General features: G+C 53.1%; 5 protein-coding genes across 5 annotated transcripts; 4 read left to right on the top strand and 1 right to left on the bottom strand.

Annotated features, from left to right (window-relative positions):
- Nucleotides 1–453: 453 nt before the first annotated feature.
- NEUTE1DRAFT_87826 (uncharacterized protein) lies at nt 454–2,793 on the top strand (the record flags this gene model as incomplete). Its single annotated transcript, XM_009856125.1, has 4 exons — nt 454–970; nt 1,037–2,260; nt 2,328–2,504; nt 2,569–2,793. 4 exons carry the CDS (start codon nt 526–528, stop codon nt 2,577–2,579), a joined length of 1,857 nt encoding a protein of 618 aa, XP_009854427.1.
- A 2,155-nt stretch (nt 2,794–4,948) lies between these two features.
- Nucleotides 4,949–10,194, top strand: NEUTE1DRAFT_69138 (uncharacterized protein; the record flags this gene model as incomplete). The annotated part of the gene is made up of 1 exon (XM_009856124.1): nt 4,949–10,194. One exon carries the CDS (start codon nt 4,949–4,951, stop codon nt 9,935–9,937), a length of 4,989 nt encoding a protein of 1,662 aa, XP_009854426.1.
- Nucleotides 10,195–11,091: 897 nt separating this feature from the next.
- Nucleotides 11,092–13,147, bottom strand: NEUTE1DRAFT_87820 (uncharacterized protein; the record flags this gene model as incomplete). Its single annotated transcript, XM_009856123.1, has 2 exons — nt 11,092–12,913; nt 12,978–13,147. The coding sequence occupies 2 exons, from the start codon at nt 13,127–13,129 to the stop codon at nt 11,296–11,298; spliced, it is 1,770 nt and encodes a 589-aa protein (XP_009854425.1).
- A 1,311-nt stretch (nt 13,148–14,458) lies between these two features.
- On the top strand, nt 14,459–18,972 carry NEUTE1DRAFT_148787 (uncharacterized protein; the record flags this gene model as incomplete). The annotated part of the gene is made up of 2 exons (XM_009856122.1): nt 14,459–16,832; nt 16,899–18,972. 2 exons carry the CDS (start codon nt 14,459–14,461, stop codon nt 18,920–18,922), a joined length of 4,398 nt encoding a protein of 1,465 aa, XP_009854424.1.
- A 1,877-nt stretch (nt 18,973–20,849) lies between these two features.
- On the top strand, nt 20,850–21,269 carry NEUTE1DRAFT_112968 (uncharacterized protein; the record flags this gene model as incomplete). The annotated part of the gene is made up of 1 exon (XM_009856121.1): nt 20,850–21,269. The coding sequence occupies one exon, from the start codon at nt 20,850–20,852 to the stop codon at nt 21,267–21,269; it is 420 nt and encodes a 139-aa protein (XP_009854423.1).
- Between the last annotated feature and the right edge of the window lie 270 nt (nt 21,270–21,539).

Genomic DNA, 21,539 nt, shown 5'->3' with positions numbered 1-21,539 from the left:
GCTTTGAGAATCTGCTTAAAGGCAATTCAAGGTACAATAATGAAGCCCTAGGGAAATATACTTAACATCAATATCGTTCTCGGAGCAACTTGAACTCAAACGTTGTCTGGCGAAAGCCGAAGAGCCCTCACTCACCTCGCTCGCACCCCCTTTCAATGTAAACATGTGGCAGTGCTGATAGCCACAGCGCATGAGCCACACTTGAACAGAGTCAGTACTACCCGCCTAGTACTGGCCCGGTACAGTGCCCTGACGGCGGCGTTTGACTGACTCACCCCGCCAGCCGCCTGTAGGGCCAGTCCTTCCCGTCCCCGTTGACGGCGCTGAATCGAAAAAAATACCCCGCTGTGGATTCGAGTGTGTCAATTGAATCGCGACCGCTGCCAGTGTCGCCTCTAGGAAGAAAAAAAAAAAAACTAAAAAACTAGACGATCTCCCTTGCAACCCGCCCGTCAAAAAGTCGCAACTTGTATTTGTGCATTGTTTCCAGCTTGTCTCTTCGTCCCGGACAGACACATCATAACCATGGCGGATTCGAGTGCTACCACCCCCGCGGCCGCGGCCGACCAGCTCGCCAACCTCCATCTCGACGAGGTCACCGGAGAGCGCGTCTCCAAGAGCGAGCTCAAGAAGCGCCAGAAGCAGCGCCAGAAGGAGGCCGAGAAGGCCGCCAAGGCCGCTACCGCTCCCCCCAAGGCTACCTCCAGCAAGCCCAAGAACGCGGCCGGCGGCGAGGAGGACCTCAACCCTAACCAGTACTACGAGATTCGTACCCGTCAGGTCAACGAGCTGCTCAAGAACCCCGAGACCAACCCCTACCCTCACAAGTTCCAGGTCAACTACGATGATTCCAACTTTGTCGAGGAGTTCGGCTCCCTCAAGACCGGCGAGACCCTCCCTGAGAAGGAGCTCAGGATCGCTGGCCGTATCTACAACATCCGTACTGCCGGTTCCAAGCTGATCTTCTACGGTACGATTTCCTGTTTGTCGAAGCCAGACAAGGACAATGCGCTAACCTAAGTGTGATGCGCAACAGACATCCGCACCTCTGCCGACACCAAGAGCATTGGTACCCGTATGCAGGTCGTCTGCCAGGCTCAGTTGGCGAAGGAGGGTGGTGTTCCCTTCGAGAAGCAGCATGCCCACCTCCGCCGCGGTGATATCATCGGTATCGTTGGTTTCCCCGGCCGCACGAACCCCAAGAACCTCAAGGAGGGTGAGCAGGGTGAGCTTTCCGTCTTCGCAACCGAAGTCCAGCTTCTCAGCCCTTGCTTGCACATGCTTCCCAGTGTCCGCTACCCCTTCGCCGACGCTGAGCAAAGAGCGCGCATGAGGTACCTTGACATGCTCTGGAACGACAGGAGCCGTGAAACGCTCTGGCAGCGCAGCAGAATGGTCCGCTACATCCGCGACTTCTTCCACGAGCGCCGCTTCATCGAGGTCGAGACCCCCATGATGCACGCCATTGCCGGTGGCGCCACCGCCCTTCCCTTTGTCACCCACCACAACGATCTCGACATGGACATGTTCATGAGAGTCGCTCCCGAGCTCTTCCTCAAGAAGATGATTGTTGGTCAGTTCGGCAAGGTTTTCGAGATGGGCAAGAACTTCAGAAACGAGGGCATCGATCTCACTCACAACCCTGAGTTCACCTCCATCGAGTTCTACTGGGCGTACGCTGATGTGTACGACCTGATGTCCATCACCGAGGAGCTCGTCTCTTCGCTCGTCAAGGAGCTTACCGGCTCTTACAAGACCAAGTTCACCAACCAGCACGGCGAGACGTACGAGGTCAACTGGGAGGCCCCCTGGCGCCGCGTTGAGATGATTCCCGCCCTCGAGGAGGCCACCGGCGAGAAGTTCCCTCCTTACGACCAGCTCCACACCGACGAGACCAACGCCTTCCTCCAGAAGATTTGCAAGAAGATGAACGTCGAGTGCCCGCCACCCCTTACCAACGCTCGCATGATTGACAAGCTTACTGGCGAGTTCATCGAGGAGACGTGCATCAACCCCACCTTCATTCTCGAGCACCCCCAGATGATGTCTCCTCTGGCCAAGTACCACCGCTCCAAGAACGGTCTTTGCGAGCGTTTCGAGGCCTTCGTCTGCAAGAAGGAGATTGCCAACGCCTACACCGAGTTGAACAACCCCTTCGACCAAAGACTCCGCTTTGAGGAGCAGGCCCGCCAGAAGGACCAGGGTGATGACGAGGCCCAGCTCGTTGATGAGAGCTTCCTCAACGCCCTCGAGTATGGCCGTATGTATACCCCTGTCATGGACTTTTCTTGTATGGAAGAACTAGTGCTAATACGTGATGTATACAGTGCCGCCTACCGGTGGTTGGGGTCTCGGTATCGATCGTCTTGCCATGTTCCTGACTGACAACTACTCGATTCGCGAGGTTCTTGCCTTCCCCTTCCTTCGTGAGGAGAAGACTGCCCACAAGGAGAAGTTTGCTGCCGAGATTGCTGGCGTCCAGCCTCTTCCTGAGGAGGGTATTCGTAAGTGATTTATGGTGTTCATGGTAGAATGCTTGATGTAGAGACGCTGACTGGTTTGATACAGCCCACAAATAGATGTCTGAATAGCGTAGCGTAGTCTAGATGAATGTCGATGAATACCTTTGGATGAATGAACATGACATGGCTTCGGTTCGCTTTCTTTATTTCCTTCAAAAGTAGGCCATGTCGATTGTCGAGATATACTCAAAAAGCAAATTGCTGATGAAGTCTAAACTCCATTGTGGCCATCGATCTAAAGGGAGATGAATGTATCTGCCTACTTTGGCCCGCCACTAGCCAGACAGTCGATGTTGTCGACCTGACGAGTATACCACTTGGCACCGTGATAGCGAGGCGCAGCTTCTTGGAAATGCTTAGGATGACATCCTCATGCATCTGATATTAGGACGACCCTATGGACATGTCAAGAGTCTCCTCCAGCGACAACCACTCGGCTTCTCAAGCTGCCCGTAGACTGAACGTCTACAACATATATCTACACCATTTATAGCACAGTACATCTCATACGATGATAAGAGCCGCCCAGATTCTTGGCGCGAAGCTCGCAAGCGCCTGAGAAGGTTGTTGATTTCTTGGTATCTCCAATACGGCAATGAATATTTGAAGCCAAGAAATGGTTCTTACGTGTACTGCGTAGTGTATACCACTGCTGACAAAAGTCACACAGCAAAGAAGCAGAATCGAGATTCTGGTAGGGCTTGGCGGATTTATACTATGTAGAGATCTCGCTGGATCATACCTAAATGGGGAAAGCGGGATTTCGGTTCCAGGAGGGTTAGCTGCGTTGTGAGGCGTTGTGAGTGGATGGTGAGTTGCAGAATTGCGTGGCGGTGGATTTTTTGGAACGTTATTGGTGGATACTGTCATGAGTAAGGTATGAAGTGGGACCGTAGGGAAAATGAGGGTTAAATTAATCTGAATATGTATTAAGTCGATGACATGGAAGTCTTTTGGTCGGTTTGGGGAACGATGGGAAGGTGAGTGAGTCTGGAATACCTGGAAAGTGAAGAGCCGCAATAGGGAACTACAGTGACTAGACTGGTGGAAAAGGTAACAAGACGAGAAGTCCGACGAAAGCGATCTGAAGAATGTTAGATTGGAGTTGTGGCTGTCACAGCCGCGGCCTGACAAAAGTTTCAGCTTGTCTTTTGCTGACTACATAGGTAAGGTACCCTGCTGTGCACGTTCCCGTCTTTGCCTCGGGTCTACCTAGTGTACCTGATGCATAACACGCACATGTACAGCGTGAAGAGCACATTGGATTATCTCCGGCGGGCGTCAGACGCAGTCGTGGCAGTGTTTAACGACCAACGACGACAAACAGACTGTATTGGATAATTTCAGTGAGATATTGGAAGATATGAAAGATTTGATGGATACACTGCCACTGCCACGACGGACTTGGTTGAAGATGTCAGGGACGACAGTGCGGTACGGCACCGGCTCGGTTTCCTAGCAATGGTTGAGTGTCAGGGTGTGAAAAAGGACCCCGAAAAAGGGTACATGTAGTGTATGATTCACAAAAGGGAACCCGTCCAGATCCGGTAATTCCTGGCCTTGTTTCGCTGGAGATAACGAGTGGGTGGGGCTCTCTTACACCCGGACACTTTAATTTTGAATCTCGGGCTGTCCAAGAGCCCGGCTTGTGTCTTGGGGTTCAACTTGTCTTGACTGGCGATTTATGTATCCCCGGTTCCTTGTAAATTTCTACAGTACTTTTGTGGGCATTCGGCGGAGAACTGAAGACAAAGGGAAGAAGGGGTCGTATGGCAAGAAGGATATGGATATATGGTCATGGAGAAGAGAGTGGGCAAAAAGGGCAGGAAAAAAAAATAAAAAATTAAAGGCCAAGACATTTCGGGAACTAAGCCTCTCTTTTCCTTCTTCATGCCCGCCTTGGCTGGATATTGAAGGCACCCATCGCATTCGTACACTACTTGACAACCTTGAAGACCGAGCCGAGCAAAGCCTGATCGAGGAATCTGTCATACTGTGTGATGGATAGCGATCGATACATCTTCATAGGGAACCAGTGAACTGGAGAGGAGCGGATTCCGGTAGCCTTCATCAATTTGCTTTTCTCTCAATCCTCCTTGCCCCCTTCCATCCATCTCTTCAAACCCAACCTGTGTTATTAGTACTTTTGCATCTTATATCTGTATTGTCTATTGTGTTCATTGAAAGTTATCACATCGACAGTTTTGCAACTTTTCCCCTTTAACACACCAGAATAATCCCTCCGAGGCTCATTGCGCCGACCCGCACATCAGACGAACGACTTTCATCTCATAATCCTGTTGTGACACCTACTTTTCGGCAGCCACCCCCTGTGTACGCCATAGCTCAACGCCAGAATATAGGGCTGAGATATCAGTTCTCATGGCTTCGCGGCGCTAGTCACACTGACGGAACTAACCGCCAACATGGCGATAATCAGTCAAACATGGACGCTCACGCGCAAGAATCTGCTCATCGTCCTTAACCGACACACCAACGCTACAATTATCCGCGCTTTTGTCCTTCCCGTCCTTGTTGTCGCCTTCCTGAGTTTCGCCAAGAACCTCTTCGTCCCCTACGCCGTTTTCGGCATCAGCAAGGTCCATCCTGTGCGCTCTCTTTCCGACGGCCTGCAAGCCTCCAGCGGGACCGGCCGCAACACGGTCGCCTTTGTCAACAACGGCCTGCGCGGCGGAGAGATTGATCGGGTTATCCAAGAGCTGGCCACCGTTGTGCGTGATGCCGGCAAGAACGCCTCCATTGCCGAATCCGAGCAGGATTTAATTTGGACCTGTCGCGCCTCGCTACGCGGCGTTACCCCTTGCTATGGCGCCGTCGTCTTCTACTCTTCGCCTGATGAGGGTCCTGATGGAATGTGGAACTATACGCTCCGTGCCGATAGTGCGCTGGGTACTGGAAAGATCAATGTTGATAAGGATGACAACGACGCCCAGGTCTATATGCTTCCTCTACAGCGCGCAGTCGATGCTGCCATCACACGCAATGGCCAGCAGAAGCTACCTGAGGAACAGGACGAGTATCCCTTCACCTCTTTGACCAAGGAGGAGCGCGCCGACCGTGTCAGACAGCTGTACCAAAAGACCATATATAACGTTCTGGGTGTCACCTTCCTCATCAGCGTCATTGGTGTCTGTTACCATCTGGTTGGATTCATGGCTTCGGAGCGCGAGACGGGCATGTCGACTTTGGTGGAGGCCATGATGTTCACCAAGAGAACCTGGGAGGGCCAGGCCGCGCGACTGCTGTCATATCATCTCGGCTTCACCCTCCTGTACCTGCCTGGTTACATTGTCAGCTCCATCATCATGTGGGCGGCCGTCTTCAGGACCAGCAGCGTTGGTATCCTCATTATCTACCATATTCTCGCTGGTCTATCGTTGGCTTCCTTCTCTATCTTGGGCGCGGCTTTCTTCAAAAAAGCACAGCTCAGCGGTATCTCCATCGTCATTCTTTACATTCTGCTTGGTGTCATTGCCCAGATCATCACGGCACCCAAGACTGCCACGGTTGTCGTCCTCAGTTTGTTGTTCATGCCTTGCAATTACACCTACTTCATCGCTTACCTGGCTCGCTTTGAGGCCAAGGATATGGCAACCAACCTCGGCAAGAGTGCTCCTGATAGCCCCTCGCAAGTGGCCGGTATCGTGCTTTGGATCTTCCTGATTGTTCAGATCTTTGCTTATCCCATTCTCGGTGCTATAATCGAGAGATACCTCCACGGAACCACTTCTTCTACCCGCAACATCGCCTACGGCGAGAACTCGGAGCTGGGACCCGACAATGCTGTCCAGCTGGATGGCTTCACCAAGATTTACAAGCCGGGCCCTTTTCGCAACATGTTTTCCTTCCTGTCCAAACCGAGAGAGCCCGTTATAGCTGTCAATGGCTTGACCCTCACTGCCCGTCGCGGTCAGATTCTCGTTTTGCTCGGCGCCAACGGTAGCGGCAAGAGTACCACGCTCGACATTATCGCTGGCATCAACAAACTTTCCAGCGGCAGCATCACCGTTGACGGCACCGGCGGTCTCGGAATTGCTCCTCAGAAAAACGTTCTTTGGGACGAGCTCACGGTCGAGGAACATCTTCGCATCTTCAACCGGCTCAAGTCTCCCAACCAGCTTGCCACCAAAGAGGAGATCTTGGAACTTATCAGCGGCGTTGATCTCGCCCAAAAGGTTGACGCAAGATCTGGTACTCTCTCTGGCGGCCAGAAGCGCAAGCTTCAGCTCGGTATGATGTTGACAGGTGGCTCCGCCGTCTGCTGCATTGATGAAGTCTCCAGCGGTATCGATCCACTTTCTCGTCGCAAGATCTGGGACATCCTCCTTGCCGAGCGTGGGCGTCGCACCATGATTCTCACTACTCATTTTCTGGACGAGGCTGATCTTCTTGCTGACCATATCGCCATCATGTCCAAGGGCACGCTCCGCGCCGAGGGGTCTTCTGTCGAACTCAAGAACCGCATGGGGGGATACAGAATCCATCTGAACAACGCCAAGTACATCTCCAACTCGCCCAACGTCTCTGGTGTCCAGAAGAAGGTTTCCCCCGAGGAGATTACCTACATCGCTTCTACCTCGGCCGCGGCAGCTCAAGTTATCAAGGAGCTTGCGGTTGCTGGCATCTCGGATTATCGCTTCTCTGGACCTACTATCGAGGATGTGTTCTTGCAACTTGCTGAGGAGGTTCGGGCGGAAGATGGCGCGAGACTCGACCAGTTCCAAAGCACCGCCGCTGTCTTAGGCGCGCAACGGAGTACGGAAAAGCAGTCTTCGACCGAGATGGTTAACGATGCCCCTGTGGATGACACAACCAAGCCCGGCCTTAACCTCCTGTCTGGTCAGCGTATCGGATATTTCAAGCAGGGTGTAGTTCTCTTCCGCAAGAGGATGACCATCCTCAAGCGCAACTGGTTTCCGACCCTGGCTGCATTTGCCATCCCCATCATCGCTGCTGGTTTAGTCACTCTGTTCGTCATGGGCAAGGACCCTGTTGGCTGCAGCCCTGCAGATCAATCTTCTCGTCGTGTTGCGACCAACCTTTTCGCCTCCGATTTTGACCTCTTCATGATAGCTGGTCCCTCGGACAAGTTCTCGGCCAATAACCTCGCCCGTCTTTTTGCTCCCATCTACATGGCTACCCAGGACAACGCTACCAGCAGCGGCAACTCCTCGGGTATTGGCATGAACCCCCTGGACCTGTTCAAAAACATCACGCTGGTTGACACTTTGGATGAGTTCAACTCGGCTGTGGTGCAGTATCGCAAGAACATCACTCCCGCCGCTGTCTGGCTTGGGGACGACAACTCTGTCCCGACCATGACCTACAGGTCCGACAGCGTGGAGATGTTCACCGCTTGGTTCGGCCAGTGGATCACCGACATGATGCTGTCCAACACTACAATTGCTTCTCAGTTTGTCAACTTTGACATTCCCTTCGCTCCCGACACCGGCAAGTCTCTCCAGATGCTTGTCTACATGAGTCTGGCGCTCTGCGCCTACCCCGGTTTCTTCGCTCTGTACCCCAACGTTGAGCGCCGTTCGTTTGTGCGTGGCTTGCAATACTCGAACGGTGTGCGTCCCCTGCCTCTCTGGCTCGCCTACACCACCTTCGACTTCCTTATAGTCCTCATCGCGAGCGCCATCATGACCGCTCTGCTCGCCGGCCTGGCCAGTGTCTGGCACCACGTCGGATATCTGTTCATCATCTTCGTCCTCTACGGTCTCGCCTCGATTTTGCTGGCCTATGTTATCTCGCTCTGGAGCAACAACCAGCTTTCGGCCTACGCATTCACCGCCGGTGGCCAGGTAGTCATGTTCCTCATCTACCTGATCGCCTACATGTGCACCATCACCTACGGCCCCGTTGACAAGGTGGATGATATGCTCGTCGTGGTGCACTTCGTTGTAGCCATCTTCGCCCCCATCGGCTCGCTCACCCGCGCCCTCTTCATCGCGCTAAACCTTTTCTCAGCAGCCTGCGACGGCGACAAGCTCGCCTCGTACCCGGGTGGCATCCTCCAGTACGGCGGTCCGATCCTGTATTTGATTCTCCAGTCCATCATCCTCTTCATCCTCCTCGTCTGGGTCGACGCCGGCAACCCCGGCTCAACCCTCAAGCAGCTCTTCAAGCGCAAGCCCCGCTCCGCCCCGCCCACCATCGCCCAAGAAGCAGACGGCATCTCCGACGAAGAAGTCGCCCACGAGCTCGTCCGCGTCAAGTCCACCGCCACTGGCAGCGGGGTCGCCGGCACCAACAACACCGACGGTCTACAGGTCGTCAACCTAACTAAGACCTTTGGGCGCAACACAGCCGTGGACAACGTAACCTTCGGAATTCCTCACGGGCAAGTCTTCGCCCTCTTAGGCCCCAACGGCGCCGGCAAATCCACGACCATCTCTATCATCCGCGGCGACGTCAAGCCCGACTATAATTCAGGCGGCGACGTCTTTGTCGAACAATCCTCCGTCGCCCGCTCTCTCGCCGCCGCGCGCTCCCACCTCGGCGTCTGCCCCCAATTCGACGCAGTCGACACCATGACCGTTCTCGAGCATCTGCGCTTCTACGCGCGCGTGCGCGGCATTCCCGCTTCCGGCATAGAGTACAACGTCGAACAAGTCATCCGCGCCGTCGGCCTGACCCAATTCCGCGACCGCATGGCGCGTGCGCTATCGGGAGGTAACAAACGCAAGTTGTCTCTCGGTATCGCTCTGATGGGTAACCCCACTGTGGTGTTGCTTGACGAACCCTCCTCCGGCTTGGACGCGGCCGCCAAGCGCATCATGTGGCGCACCCTAGCCGAAACCGTGCCCGGCCGCTCGATCCTGCTCACCACCCACAGCATGGAGGAAGCCGACGCTTTGGCGGGCAGAGCCGGCATCCTTGCTAAGCGCATGCTAGCCATGGGATCGGTTGACTCGTTGCGCAAACGCTTCGGCGATACATTGCACGTCCACCTCGTCTGCCGTGGCGCGCCGCGCACGTCGGACGCCCAGATTGCGCAAATCCACGCCTGGGTTGAATCTACCTTTGGCTCTGCCGCCGCGATGGAGGGGAAGACATATCACGGGCAGATGCGCTTTTCCGTACCCGCCGCTGTTGTCCTTTCCCTCACCACTGGTATTACTAACCAGCGGGCAGATAAGGGAATGACAACGGAAGAAATCAGGGAGACGGAAACCCAGCAAAGCACGACGAGCGCGATTGGGAAGTTGGTAGTGTTACTTGAGGAACAGAGGGAGGAGTTGGGCGTGGAGCATTTCAGTGTTAGTCCGACGACGTTGGATCAGGTCTTCTTGGAGGTCGTGGGGAGGCATAATGTTAGGGAGGAGGGGTATGCGGCTCCGGATGAGGGGAAGAAAAGGGGGTTGAAGAGGTGGTTCAAGAGGAGTTAGGAGAAAAGTTGCGATGTGGAAAAGGGGGGGAGAGAGATTTGTGAAGAGTAATGTTTAGGCTTTAAATGGGTTTTCGATATTTGATGGTAATGTTTGGTTGTATTTCTTCCATGCTGCTGCTGCTGCAAGCGTTGTTCTAGAATATGAGTACAGTAGGCAACCCAGTAAATGCAAGGAATTGGGGCAAGGCATTTTCCTTGCAATTACTGGGTCCTTGCACTTACTGGCACCTGCACAGGGGCTTGTAACAGCCAGTGACAGCCCTGATAAAGGGTTCTGATAGCTGGTGACAGCCCCAATTGGGGTGATAGGGGCGCCTAAACCCCCTGTTAGTTGCCCTGTTAGGTGCAAATTTATATGGCCGGCCAGCTGGGCGGCTTGCATTTAGCAGTTAGCAGGCTTTACCATACTAAAATAAATCGGGCATGAGAATCTCTAGCATTTACTAGGTCTTTGCAATTATAGGGACTTGCAGTTACAGGGCACTCTACTGTAAGTGAGCGAGAGCGTTTTGGAGTTGAACCATAAAAGAGATAGTGTATAAAGAAATGGTTGCGGGATGAACACAAGTGACCTTCAGGTTTACGAGTGACGGCATAGTTTTCAGTTTATCCTTGGATAGCTCGGAAGCTCTTTTTATACTTTTTTTTTTTTTTTTTTAATTTTCTTTTTTCTTTTTATGTAAGGGTTCAGTTCTGTTATGTAGGTATATACAATCTTTCAATCTCAGGTTTTGGCAGGTATTGCACAAAAGGATCATATAATAGACATTCTTACACTCAACCGTATTACATTTCGCTATACCCAGCATTATTATCATGAAAATAGACTGCATACGTTACGGTCAATATATTATCATACCATATTGTGAAGGCACCAGACATCGAAGCGTCTTTATGATGCCCTTGATATTAATTCTAGACAGTTCCTGTATGGAACAACCCCTAGGGGACTCGGGTCAATGTACTTTCAAGTGGATAAGTTTCTATCACATCTTTGTAACGGCCTTTCCGAGCCAAATCGAGCCGTATTGGACAGTCCATATTAGATTGATTTTTACAACCACTTCGTCAGGGTATGCCAGAAGTCTATTGCGTGATTCATTAAAAACAAAAACCCATAAACCATATCTTGCGCTCTTGCGTCTACACATCTATCATGCATCACGAGACCATGTCCATATGTGTCACCATCCTGACCCGTTGCGAAGTAGTAGAAGCGACGACGACGACGATGCATAAAATGGTATCGGCAATATAAAAAGAACTCATGCAAAAATTCTAACAGAAACATACAGGAAGGAAAGAAACCCAAACCAGACCCCAGGACACAAACGGGTTGCAACAAGCAACGACCGCTCACCTGAGGTAAGAAACAGGATTCCTGTGTACCTCCTTGAAGTGCTTCTTCATGCCCACCACCTCAGCGCGCTTATACGAGTCCACCTCCCTCTGGCGACCCTTCTCCACCACCTTCCGCACCTCCTTGCTCTCCACATCTCTGATACCGTTGGCGCCGATAAGACCTCTTGTCTCACGCGTGATGACGTGCCTGCCGTGCGCCTTGCGGTCTCTGAGCTGAACCTCCATGTTTCTCCTGAATCTCGGCTCGCCGTCGCTGTCGTACTGCATCTCCGCATCTTCGCCTTCTTCACCACCGGCAGCTTCGAGAAGGAGCTGCTGCTGGCGCTCCTCGGGCGTGGGGTAATTGTGCAGGTTCTGGCGGAAGTAGCGGTTGAGCGAGCGGTGGCCGACGGAGCGGCCAGATGGCAGGTGAAGCTCGTACTCGTCGTAGTAGACGGCGTTGACGCCCTTCCTGCTGTGGGCATGGAAGCCGTCCGCCTGGCGGTGGGGACGAGGGTCGTCGCGCGAGTGGTGGCGGTGGCTGGCCAGACGCTCGTACTGATGGTAATGGCCCTCGCCGGGGACGGCATGGAGGTCGTCCGAGTCGAGAGACGAGGCCGAGCTGTCGGTCTCCCAGCCCTCTTCGTCGCCGCCTTCACCTTCGCCTTCTTCGCCTTCGACAACCTCGACCTTGGCTTCGCGCTTGCCGCCCAGCTTGGCGCCGCCGGCTCCTTCCTCCTCCTCCTCCTCATCCTCGGTATCCCAATCGTCGCCGTCGGAGTAGGTGCTGCGGAAGTCGTAGAATTCACCGATCTCGAGCTGCTCCTCCTCGGTGGTGTAAGGAATCTGGCAATGGCCCTTGTCACGCATGTGCGTTTGCACGGCAAAAGTGTTGGAACGCATCTTGCCGCACATCAGACACTCGTTCAGCTCAAACACACGTCTCCTGAGCGAACCGAGAAGACCCTCCAAATCAACGAGGTACTGCTTCTCGGGGATGAACATGCCGTGTATCCTCTCCATGTGGGTAGCGTTGAGAGCGGGAGTGGGGGACTCGTAGTTGCAGAACAAGCACTGCTTGAGGACGGTGGCATCGGCTTCGGGCTGGGTAGGGGTGGCGGTTCCGGAGGACTCGGGCTGTTCGCTAGCAGCAGCGTCTTCCACGGGGTGGTCCTCCTTGTGCTGGTCGGCGGCAGAGAGATGGGGGTTGGCGGGACGGTCAACGGGCGAGGCAGTGTCCTCGATCTTGGCCTGCTTGATACCCTCAACAACCTCGTTAAACTCCTCCTCAGCATCAGAATCGACTTCGGACTTGGCCTCCGAAGCGGGCTCGCCCAGAGAGAAAGTCGAGCTCATAACCGAGCTAACCTCGTCGTCGGCCTTTGTGCGCCCAATGGCGGCAGGGCCCCTCGAGGCCAAAGCAGCGGCCCTCATCTTGTGGTTCTTGCTGCTGATGTGGTTCTTGTACGAGTTCTCGCTGTAGTAGGTCTTGGAGCAAGCTTCGCAGGTCATCTCAAAGCTGGCCTTGTCTGTTTGCGCGGTAACCTCGGCGCGGGACTGGAGAACCTTTTCGGTGAAGACCTCGGAGGAAATAGGCGGGAGGGATGCGACGCGGCGCTTGAGGTTATAACGACTAGTAAACGAGATCAGTCATCTGTTAAAAATCAAAATCATGAGGGTTCTTAGAAACAACATACTGCCAGTCACTGCGCATGTGACCCTTTTGCAAGTCGATGTTGCGGAATGCGACTTGACAAGTGTTGCACGTAAAAGGATGAGTGGTTCCCTGGTCCATCCTCGAGACATCGGCGGCCATGGGGACCGTCCTGCTGGCGGAAATAGTAGCCATTTTGGTGGTGTTGCTTGGAGATGATGGTGTTTGCGACAAAGAAAGATCTCGAGAGGATCAAAAAAAAAAGAAAGTCGGTTTTGTAGAAGCTGCTCTTTATTAATAATCAGGCAATATGCGCCTGGTTCGTAGTGTAAAGCCGGGGCCGTGATGGGATGGCCTGAAGGATGAAAAAGCCGGGGGGAGTTCCTGCTGCTTCTCTTTTTGCCACTGGATCACTCGTCTGCTGGCGAGTGAGATGGTGACTGGTGTCTGGTGATGATGTTGACAAGAGACGGGCAAGAATCGGTGGTGGTTTATCTAAATTTTCCAATGGCGGGTGGACACTTGGGTCGCTGTTACTGCACTGATAATCCAGCGCAATGGGTAAGGTGCGTCAGTGGGTGGAGGACTAACAGACATCCGCTGGAGAAAAACAAAGCGACGCAAATGTCCAATCTTGGTGGCGGTTTTGCCTTGCCTGCCCGCGGCTCGCTGACACTGCCCCTCCAAAAGCCCGCTATAAACCGCAAATCTTTTAGTGGGGCAAACAAAGTCCCTGGAAACTCGGGCTGGACCCGCAGGGGAAGCCCCATTGTGAGCCATTCTGACGCAAGTCCCGGTCACACACAGTGGGAGTTTCCCTGCTGAGTCAGACGACGGAGAACGGAAATCCGATGGTGCCGGCAACAACTTCACTATCTTCAACAGTGGGCATTTCTGGGGGAGGCCCGTGCGCTTCACGCATCGATGAGCCCAGGATTTGACGCCGGGCCGTGACGGTGAGCTTTCCAATCCCCTTGGCTCCGTTCAACGGTAGCAGCAGCAGCCAGCAGCAGCGACCCCAGGCGATACCACCAAGGGAACAGGGGCATTGTGCACTTGATGACCAGAACGAAGAACCCCCCACCCCCCCCCCAGCACTGGCGGCGCATCTAATATCCAGCATCGATCTTCAGCCTTGCCCGGATTCAATCGACATCCATTCTCCGGGGCTTTCCTGGTCTCGGACTTGCTCCAACTTCCACTTTGGCGGCTGCTTTCAACTCCCACGATATTGCTATACAATACTTATTTCCTCCATCGCCTCCTACGAACCTACGGCACCGAAAGCGCGGCGACTTGCGACGGAATAAACGCCGATTATCCCGACACCAATCTCGACTGGACCTCCCCATGCTTCCATCCGACCCTTGAGCTGCTGCTTTCTTTGCGCCGACGTACTCGTTCGCATCGCAAACGATTGCATCATATCATCTCGCATCCCGTCGCACTTTATACATTGCTATCGCGACACTTCGCTTTCCCTAGCTATCTGCCCGACGCCAAATCACGCAGCAAGTTGATGTCATGACTCGAGATACTCTCCGCCCAGCCGATGCTACCCATAACAACAGCCCCGAGTTAGACGTTCTGGCCGGCCTGTGGGAGGAAGCGCGCTTTGCCAGACTACCATGGGATGCCCCGGAGGAGTTGAGGGAGTTGGTGGAGGAGATTGACAATCCCAGGAAAGTCTACGCTGTTCACAAGGCTAGTCGAAGACACAACTTCCAGCTTCTAGTCCAAAAGTTCATCTTCCAACTCCGCGAGGGCTGCGGCAACGAAAACTGTACAACTTCAACATGCTTCACTTGCCGTAGGAGGCTTGCTGGCCGAGCACCCATCCGACGATACAATACCACGAGCGCGAGGACCTTGGCCATTTACCTGGCGAGCCAGGACAATCCTGAGAATGGACTGTGTCCTGGTTTGCGGTTACCCAAGGCACCACCGGCCGCTCTCAACTCACTTCGTTTCTCGCCAGCTCCGAAAACATTTTCCACCAAGGGGCCCAATGGTGCTGGCGACGCAAGTTCACCCAAGAATACAGGAGGCGGAAAAGGAAACAAGACACCAAATAATGACAGTGGGAAGGACAAGGAACGACCGAAAAGCCCAAGCCAACATGCAAAGAAGGATGAGCCAGGTTTCAGGGTGATAGAGAGGCCGACAAGCAAAGACTACCGATCCTTCGCCGCAAATGTGTTTGGAACCGTTGCTTTCAAGATGATGGAGTGGCTCACCCCAGCTGCCATGGAAGAGATGTCGCGACTTGCAAAAGCTTACGAAGCAAGCGAGCCGGCAATTCCAGTAAATGGCCAGGCTGGAGCGCCAAAAGCCTCAAAGAGCGGATTGTCGAGTCAACAATCGGGCGCTGGACAAGTCGTACCGCCCGCTCCTCTTAAGGAGGATAGGCCCAAGGATATAGAAACGAATGGCGAATGGAAGCAAAACGAGGACAATGAGAAAACGGCAGTGAAGGAGGTCAGACCAGCAAGCGAACAGCCAAGCCAACAGCCACATCGCCCTAATGGCCACCGCCGGAACTCGAGTGCAAGAGTTCGGGCATCATCCGGCCCAAAGCCTAAGCGCAAACTATCGATTGACCATTTCACCACGGATACTCGCCCCAACGGTACCGCAGACAAAGGATTGCGAGGTCTCAAGGCAGCTGGCTCGACACTTACACGTCCCATCTCCCAGCTTTCGTCGGCCGGCTACTTTGACCATGTCAGTTTAGAGAAGATGCCTCCCAAGTCTGCCGATCTGAGACCCAAGGCTGGCATTCGCGGGCAATTAGATGGTTCCAAAAGCAATGAAGCGAGTCATTCGTCAAAAGTGACCTCCGAGTCCGGGGCTGCTGGCGTTCAAGGGGGAAAACGAGCAGTTGAGATCGAATCCGATTCCGAGGATGATCACATACTGCCTCAGACTTTGTCAAGGCTCGACCCCCGGGTCGTCGACTTTGTGTGCGATGTCATACAGGAGGATGGCACCGCCGAAAGCCACATCCTGGAACCACGAGCAGTAACCAAGTTCCACAAGGGATACGCGGATCAACGTAAGGAGCTAGAGAGGAAGCTTGACCCCAAACGCGCTCGTTCACCCAACATGAAACTGGAATGGAAGCTGTTTGTGGAGCAATCTCTCTTCCATGTGTTGAGTGATCCGCATCAAGCTATCCGATCTTTCACCACAAACGGGCAACTCTACGATTCGGAAACGCTGTGGTATTGCATGCTACGCATGACACGAATTTGCCCCACCCTAGTCTTCCATAGTCTGTGGATGGCTGCTGCCAGTCTGTTCGCTCCGCCAAAGACGCTCCAGTCTCTTCGTTCACGAACCACAAAGCTTTTTCCCAAGTCCGAGAAGGCACTATCAAACGAGGAGGCTGGTCGGCTTTTGTCCATTTGTCTACATGCCCTGGTCGCTGCGGCCCCTTTGGTAAATGACGATAGACAGCTATATGACATGTCGAGAATAAGGGCTCACGGTCTGATATTTGCTGGCAGTGGCTCGCCAGCTTCTCAACCCACTGATCTGTGTCTCCAGTACGAGGATGCTTTCTCTGACGAACTGGCCCTTCGTCTTGCTAAACGGGTTCTTGCAGCCATCCCCACACGTCGTTATTTTGATGAGCTGAAGAGGTCCAACTCTGCAGACGATGATACCAAAGAACATGACGTGCTTACACCCCTATTCTCGCAACTGGATTATTTGAACGAGGATGCCTTGTACATCCTCAACTTTCCCTTCTTGGACCGCACCGTTCATGAAACGCGCGTTCCTATTCTTTTGCTTGACTGGGCAAGAGCTGTGATGATCAAAGAGTGGGATGGTAACCCCGAGGTGCCTGGAGATGGGCCCTTTGGTGGTGCCCTGGCCCTCATCGATACTATGCGTATGTTATTTCTTAACCCATTCTTGATAGCTTGTCCACAATACTGACGTTTCCCTTTAACGATAGACAAGAAACGGGAGGACCTCCTACTCGGCGACGTCCAGTTTCACTCCAAGTACTTTGCCGATCGATTAGACGTAGTGGAAGCGCCAGTGGGCTGGCTCGCGCACGCTTCTACCCGCAAGAAGCTGCACTTGCTAGATTTCCCTTACCTGTTCGACAGCAATACGCTAGTGGGCTTCTTCCGAGCCATCAACCTTTCACGCATGAACCGCTATTACGAGCAGTCGGCCTCGATCCAGGAGAGGTTCGAGGTCTATATGGGTAGATCTAGCCCGATGAATGAGCACCATAAACGGGTTATCATGGACAAGCTCAAGGTTGCCAGTTCCAAGTACCTTGTCCTAGAAATCAGACGCAATAGGGTTATTAGGGATGCTTTCGACCAGCTGTGGCGGCGCGAGGAGCGGGAAATCATGCGGCCGCTCAAGATCCATCTCGGTGAGCGTGCTGGCGAAGAAGGTTTCGACTCTGGTGGTGTCCAGCAGGAGTTCTTCCGCCTGGCGATGGCAGAGGCCTTGAACCCTGACTATGGCGCGTTCACGGTAGATGAGAGAACCAAGATGACATGGTTCCAGCCTGGGTCCGTGGTGGAGGAATGGAAGTTTGAGCTTATAGGACTGCTCATGTCTTTAGCCGTCTACAATGGCCTCACCCTTCCAGTCACCTTCCCCAAGGCGCTTTACGCCAAACTCCTCGGCGAACCCGTTACCGATCTCGACCATATCGCAGATGGCTGGCCAGATCTCGTCAGCGGGCTAACCATGCTCCTCGACTGGGATGAAAAGGAGATGGGTGGTTCGGTCGAAGATGTGTTTGCTCGCACTTACGAGTTCTCGGTTGAGAGCTTCGGCGAACAAGTGACGAAGCTCATGACGCCTCCACCTCCGCCCATTTCCTCTCGCAGCGGCAAGTCGGCCGCCGAAACGGATGCCTTCTCTCGGGAAGAACCCTGGCCTCAATTCTCCCCTGCCTTTCGAAGACTCAGTGACGCCTCGTCTTCCGCCTCTGCCCTCCCACTTGAAGAAGAAGCGCCACTCGTCACAGCTGCCAACCGCGAGCAGTTCGTGTCTGATTACATCCGTTACCTGACCGATGTATCCGTCCGCCCGCAATTCGAGGCCTTTGCGCGCGGCTTCCGCACTTGTCTCCACCCCAAGTCCCTGTCACTGCTGACCCCTTCCCTCCTGCAATCCCTAGTCGAAGGCGTACAGGAGATCGACATCGCCGAACTCCAGCGGTACACGCGCTACGTAGACTGGGACGCATCCCACCGAACGGTCCGCGATTTCTGGAGCATTGTGAAGAAGTACGACGATAAGATGAAGAGGCGGCTGCTGGAGTTCGTCACGGCCAGCGACAGATTGCCGGTCGGAGGCGTCAAGAACCTGGTTTTCACGCTTCAGAGGAACGGTAAGGAGGATTATACTGATGTGGATGAAGAAGATGAAGAAGATGAAGAGCCATATACTACCGACGAGGGGTGGGAGGTGCAAGGTGAATACAGCTCTGATGAGTATACTTCCGAAGAGGAGGATTTCTGGGGGCAGCATGAGCAAGAGGAAGAGGAGGACGACGGGGTTCGTCGTGGCGAGGTCGTTATTGAAGATAGTGGCGAGAACCATGCTCGGGCCCAAGCTCAGGCCCAGGAGGCTCCTGAAGGTTCTGCCACCAACAATAACAACGCCGCCGAGGATGATGCAAGGCAGCAACAGCAGGAAAACACGCCGCCGCCGCAGCCGGCGACGCCGGCGCAAAGACCCTCTACTTCCTCAGCTAATGGACACAGAAGACGGAGGAGCGAAAGAAGCTCTCTTAGTCATCGGGCAAGACGTCCCAGTACCCGCAGCGGCAGTGGGGAGCAGCATGAGGAAGCAGCACCAAAAGAGAAGAAGAAAAAGGCTCCGAGACTACCTACTGCTTATACGTGTTACGGCATCCTTCTGCTACCGGAGTACAAAGATAAGGAGATGTTGAGGGAAAGGCTGGCTATGGCGTTGGAGAATGCCCAGGGTTTCGGATTTGCCTGACCTTTCTCTGTCGACTTCGCGATGGTGGGGTGTGGTAGTGTGGAAATAGGAAAAAAAAAAAAAAAAAAAATGACGGGCTATACATAATGGCAAAAAGCGAAGATAAGTATGATACGGAGTAGCGTAACCTGTTCAAGCAGGATTCGCTGCTGGGATAATTGCAAGGCGTGTCAAAAGAAGTCCTTATATACATAGCGGAATGGGAGAGAGAGGAAAAGCGTTGTCCAATTTGGAATTCTGACTTTGTGATATACTTCCTTTTCTTCGCACGACTTTACCTATCTTGATAATAAACTTGTTCACTCGTTCCTGTATAGCAAAATTGCTGGCTCAACCAAAGTACGTATGTCTGTCTCTCACCATCAACCTCTCCCTTGATGATCCCATTATGTAGCTGACACCAATTCAGGCTGCTCATCGCTCGTCTACCATCTCTTGCTCAACCATCTTTTCTCTCTCTTGCCTTACCTAGACGGACCATACGAACGGCACAACAAACTACGCGAGCAGTGCGAACTAGGCCCAAACCCAAACGCAGACTCGAATCCTCTGCCCGGATGTGTCACGAACATAGTAGCTGCTATAGTACCCACTACCTGGACTCCTCGGGGGCCTGATCTTTGGAACCCTTCAGTCTTTTAATTGTCACCTTCAAGTGGCTGTGGGGTTCCCTGCGACCTCGGGGTTGTTCTTCAAAGCCGAGTCCTTGATTACCACCAGGCACGAGAGGGCGTCGAGCTGGGCGGGGCTTTTGGGGAGATCTTCTTCCATGTTTTGCTTGGTTTGTTTGTTTTTCCTAGAATTTTTTTTTTTTTTTTTTTTTTTTTTTTTTTTTTTTTCCTTCAATGGAAAGGTCGTGGTTTTTGGTTGGATGCCCTTTTTTTATGATTTGGTCAAGGTACAGGTATGTAGTGAGCGTGGTGTAGATAGGCAAGGTGAGATACTACTTAGGCTGTTGTTGGTTGCGTTGGGGTCTCTTTTTGACTTGTTTGAACTTGCAGGAGAATGGTAGGCTTGAGATTATACTACCTCTCTGGTGCGTTGATTGGGTTGGAATGGATGTCGAGCATGATTAGGTAGGACTGGGTGAGTGTGGCTTGGATGTGTAGGTAAACGGTGTTTGGCTTGCATCGTACCTCGGCAGCGCGTTTACGGGTGTATTGGGAATAAAGGGGTGTTGAGGGCGGTGATGGACTCACACACAGATGGCGGACGGCGTCACGAGCGTTGGCGCTGTTGCTCAGGTACGGTTGTCCAACGTTCACAGGAATGGAGTATAGGAAGATGATGAAGGGTGAGATGATTTGACACCATGGTCCTGGTGAACGATTATCCGCTTCGGTGTTGTTCAATCTGTCACTGATGGTTTGCTAAGTAGTTTTTGATCTGAACCTGCTGCCACTAGACTTGGTTGTACCTATGAACGCTGAACCTACGAATTTTCGAGTTGTGCATACCAGGTCTTCGGTTCCGCCGCTGACAAACGGGAGAGGAAGGTTCCCTATCCAAGACCCAACGGCCAGTCCTTTGTTGGCTTGACAAAGACCCTCTACGAGCCCTGTTCAGCGGCACGGAGATTGGACGACGCTGGTGGTACAATGGCCTTTAACGGATGGCGGTAAAAGCGCTCGAATGGCTCATTGTGGGTTGAATGTGCAGAAGCAGTCGGCACTGGCTCGTGAAATCTTATATTTGTCTCGGATCCCTCGACTCATCTTCCCGAGAAGATCGATACACGTTCGGGATTTCATCACGCGGGAACTCATCATAGCCAGCTAAACCCTCAGAGCCTCTCAGTGGAGATTTATTGCGCCCAGAGGTGTTTAGTATGCCTTCGCACAGCAAAAGACAACGCTTCTCACTCGCCATACAACGCTTCTCACTCGGCATACCACGCCGTACACAACCGCACAGCCCGCTAGTAACCATGGAGAACCCGATTGACGGCCAGGATGTCTCGCAGAAGGACCTGTCTCCTGTAAGCGAGGAAAAATTAGTGTCCCTCCTCGTGGATCCGGCGACCCATGATTTTCACAGTTGGCTTTTCGATATTCTGATGGATTTTTTCTTCGAAGAGAACGAAATCCAAGGCGATCCTCGCGAGTTTCGCAAGAATGTCTTGAAAATCTTGATACAGGAAGGGTTATGCAAACCACATGCTACTCTTTCAGGTCGAGGTGCAGACATGGAAAATTCAATACCCAGCTCCGAGGTGCTGCAGGAGCTCAAGGACGAGTTAGACGACAGGCGACGCGAAGAAAGGCTGAAGAGGAAAAGGGAGGAGGACGAAAATCAAAAGTTATTTTGGCTCAAATTTGGAACTCGGAGACCTTTAAGACCACAGTGAAGTGCGCATTACACATTTATGTTCATCTTCGTGTATAGCTTCATCCAATGTACAAACAGCTGACTAGGATTTAGGCGGACATTTAATGGTAGCTCTGTACCATTGGTTCAAGAAATTGTACTACGGAAGATGCAAGCGTTGCTCAAGGCAGTGAAGGGAACGGGTCTACATCTCTTTCCGATAGAAGGGTACCTGGGATAGGCGGTGGATCGAAGTGGACTAGGTAGATAGAATAAAGGAACTGGAAAGACATGATACGAGCTTGGGGGG

Source organism: Neurospora tetrasperma (genome assembly GCF_000213175.1).
Source record: "Neurospora tetrasperma FGSC 2508 unplaced genomic scaffold NEUTE1scaffold_6, whole genome shotgun sequence".
Lineage (NCBI taxonomy): Eukaryota > Fungi > Ascomycota > Sordariomycetes > Sordariales > Sordariaceae > Neurospora > Neurospora tetrasperma.
Note: the sequence above shows the minus strand (reverse complement) of the source record. Positions and strands in the feature narration are given on the sequence as shown.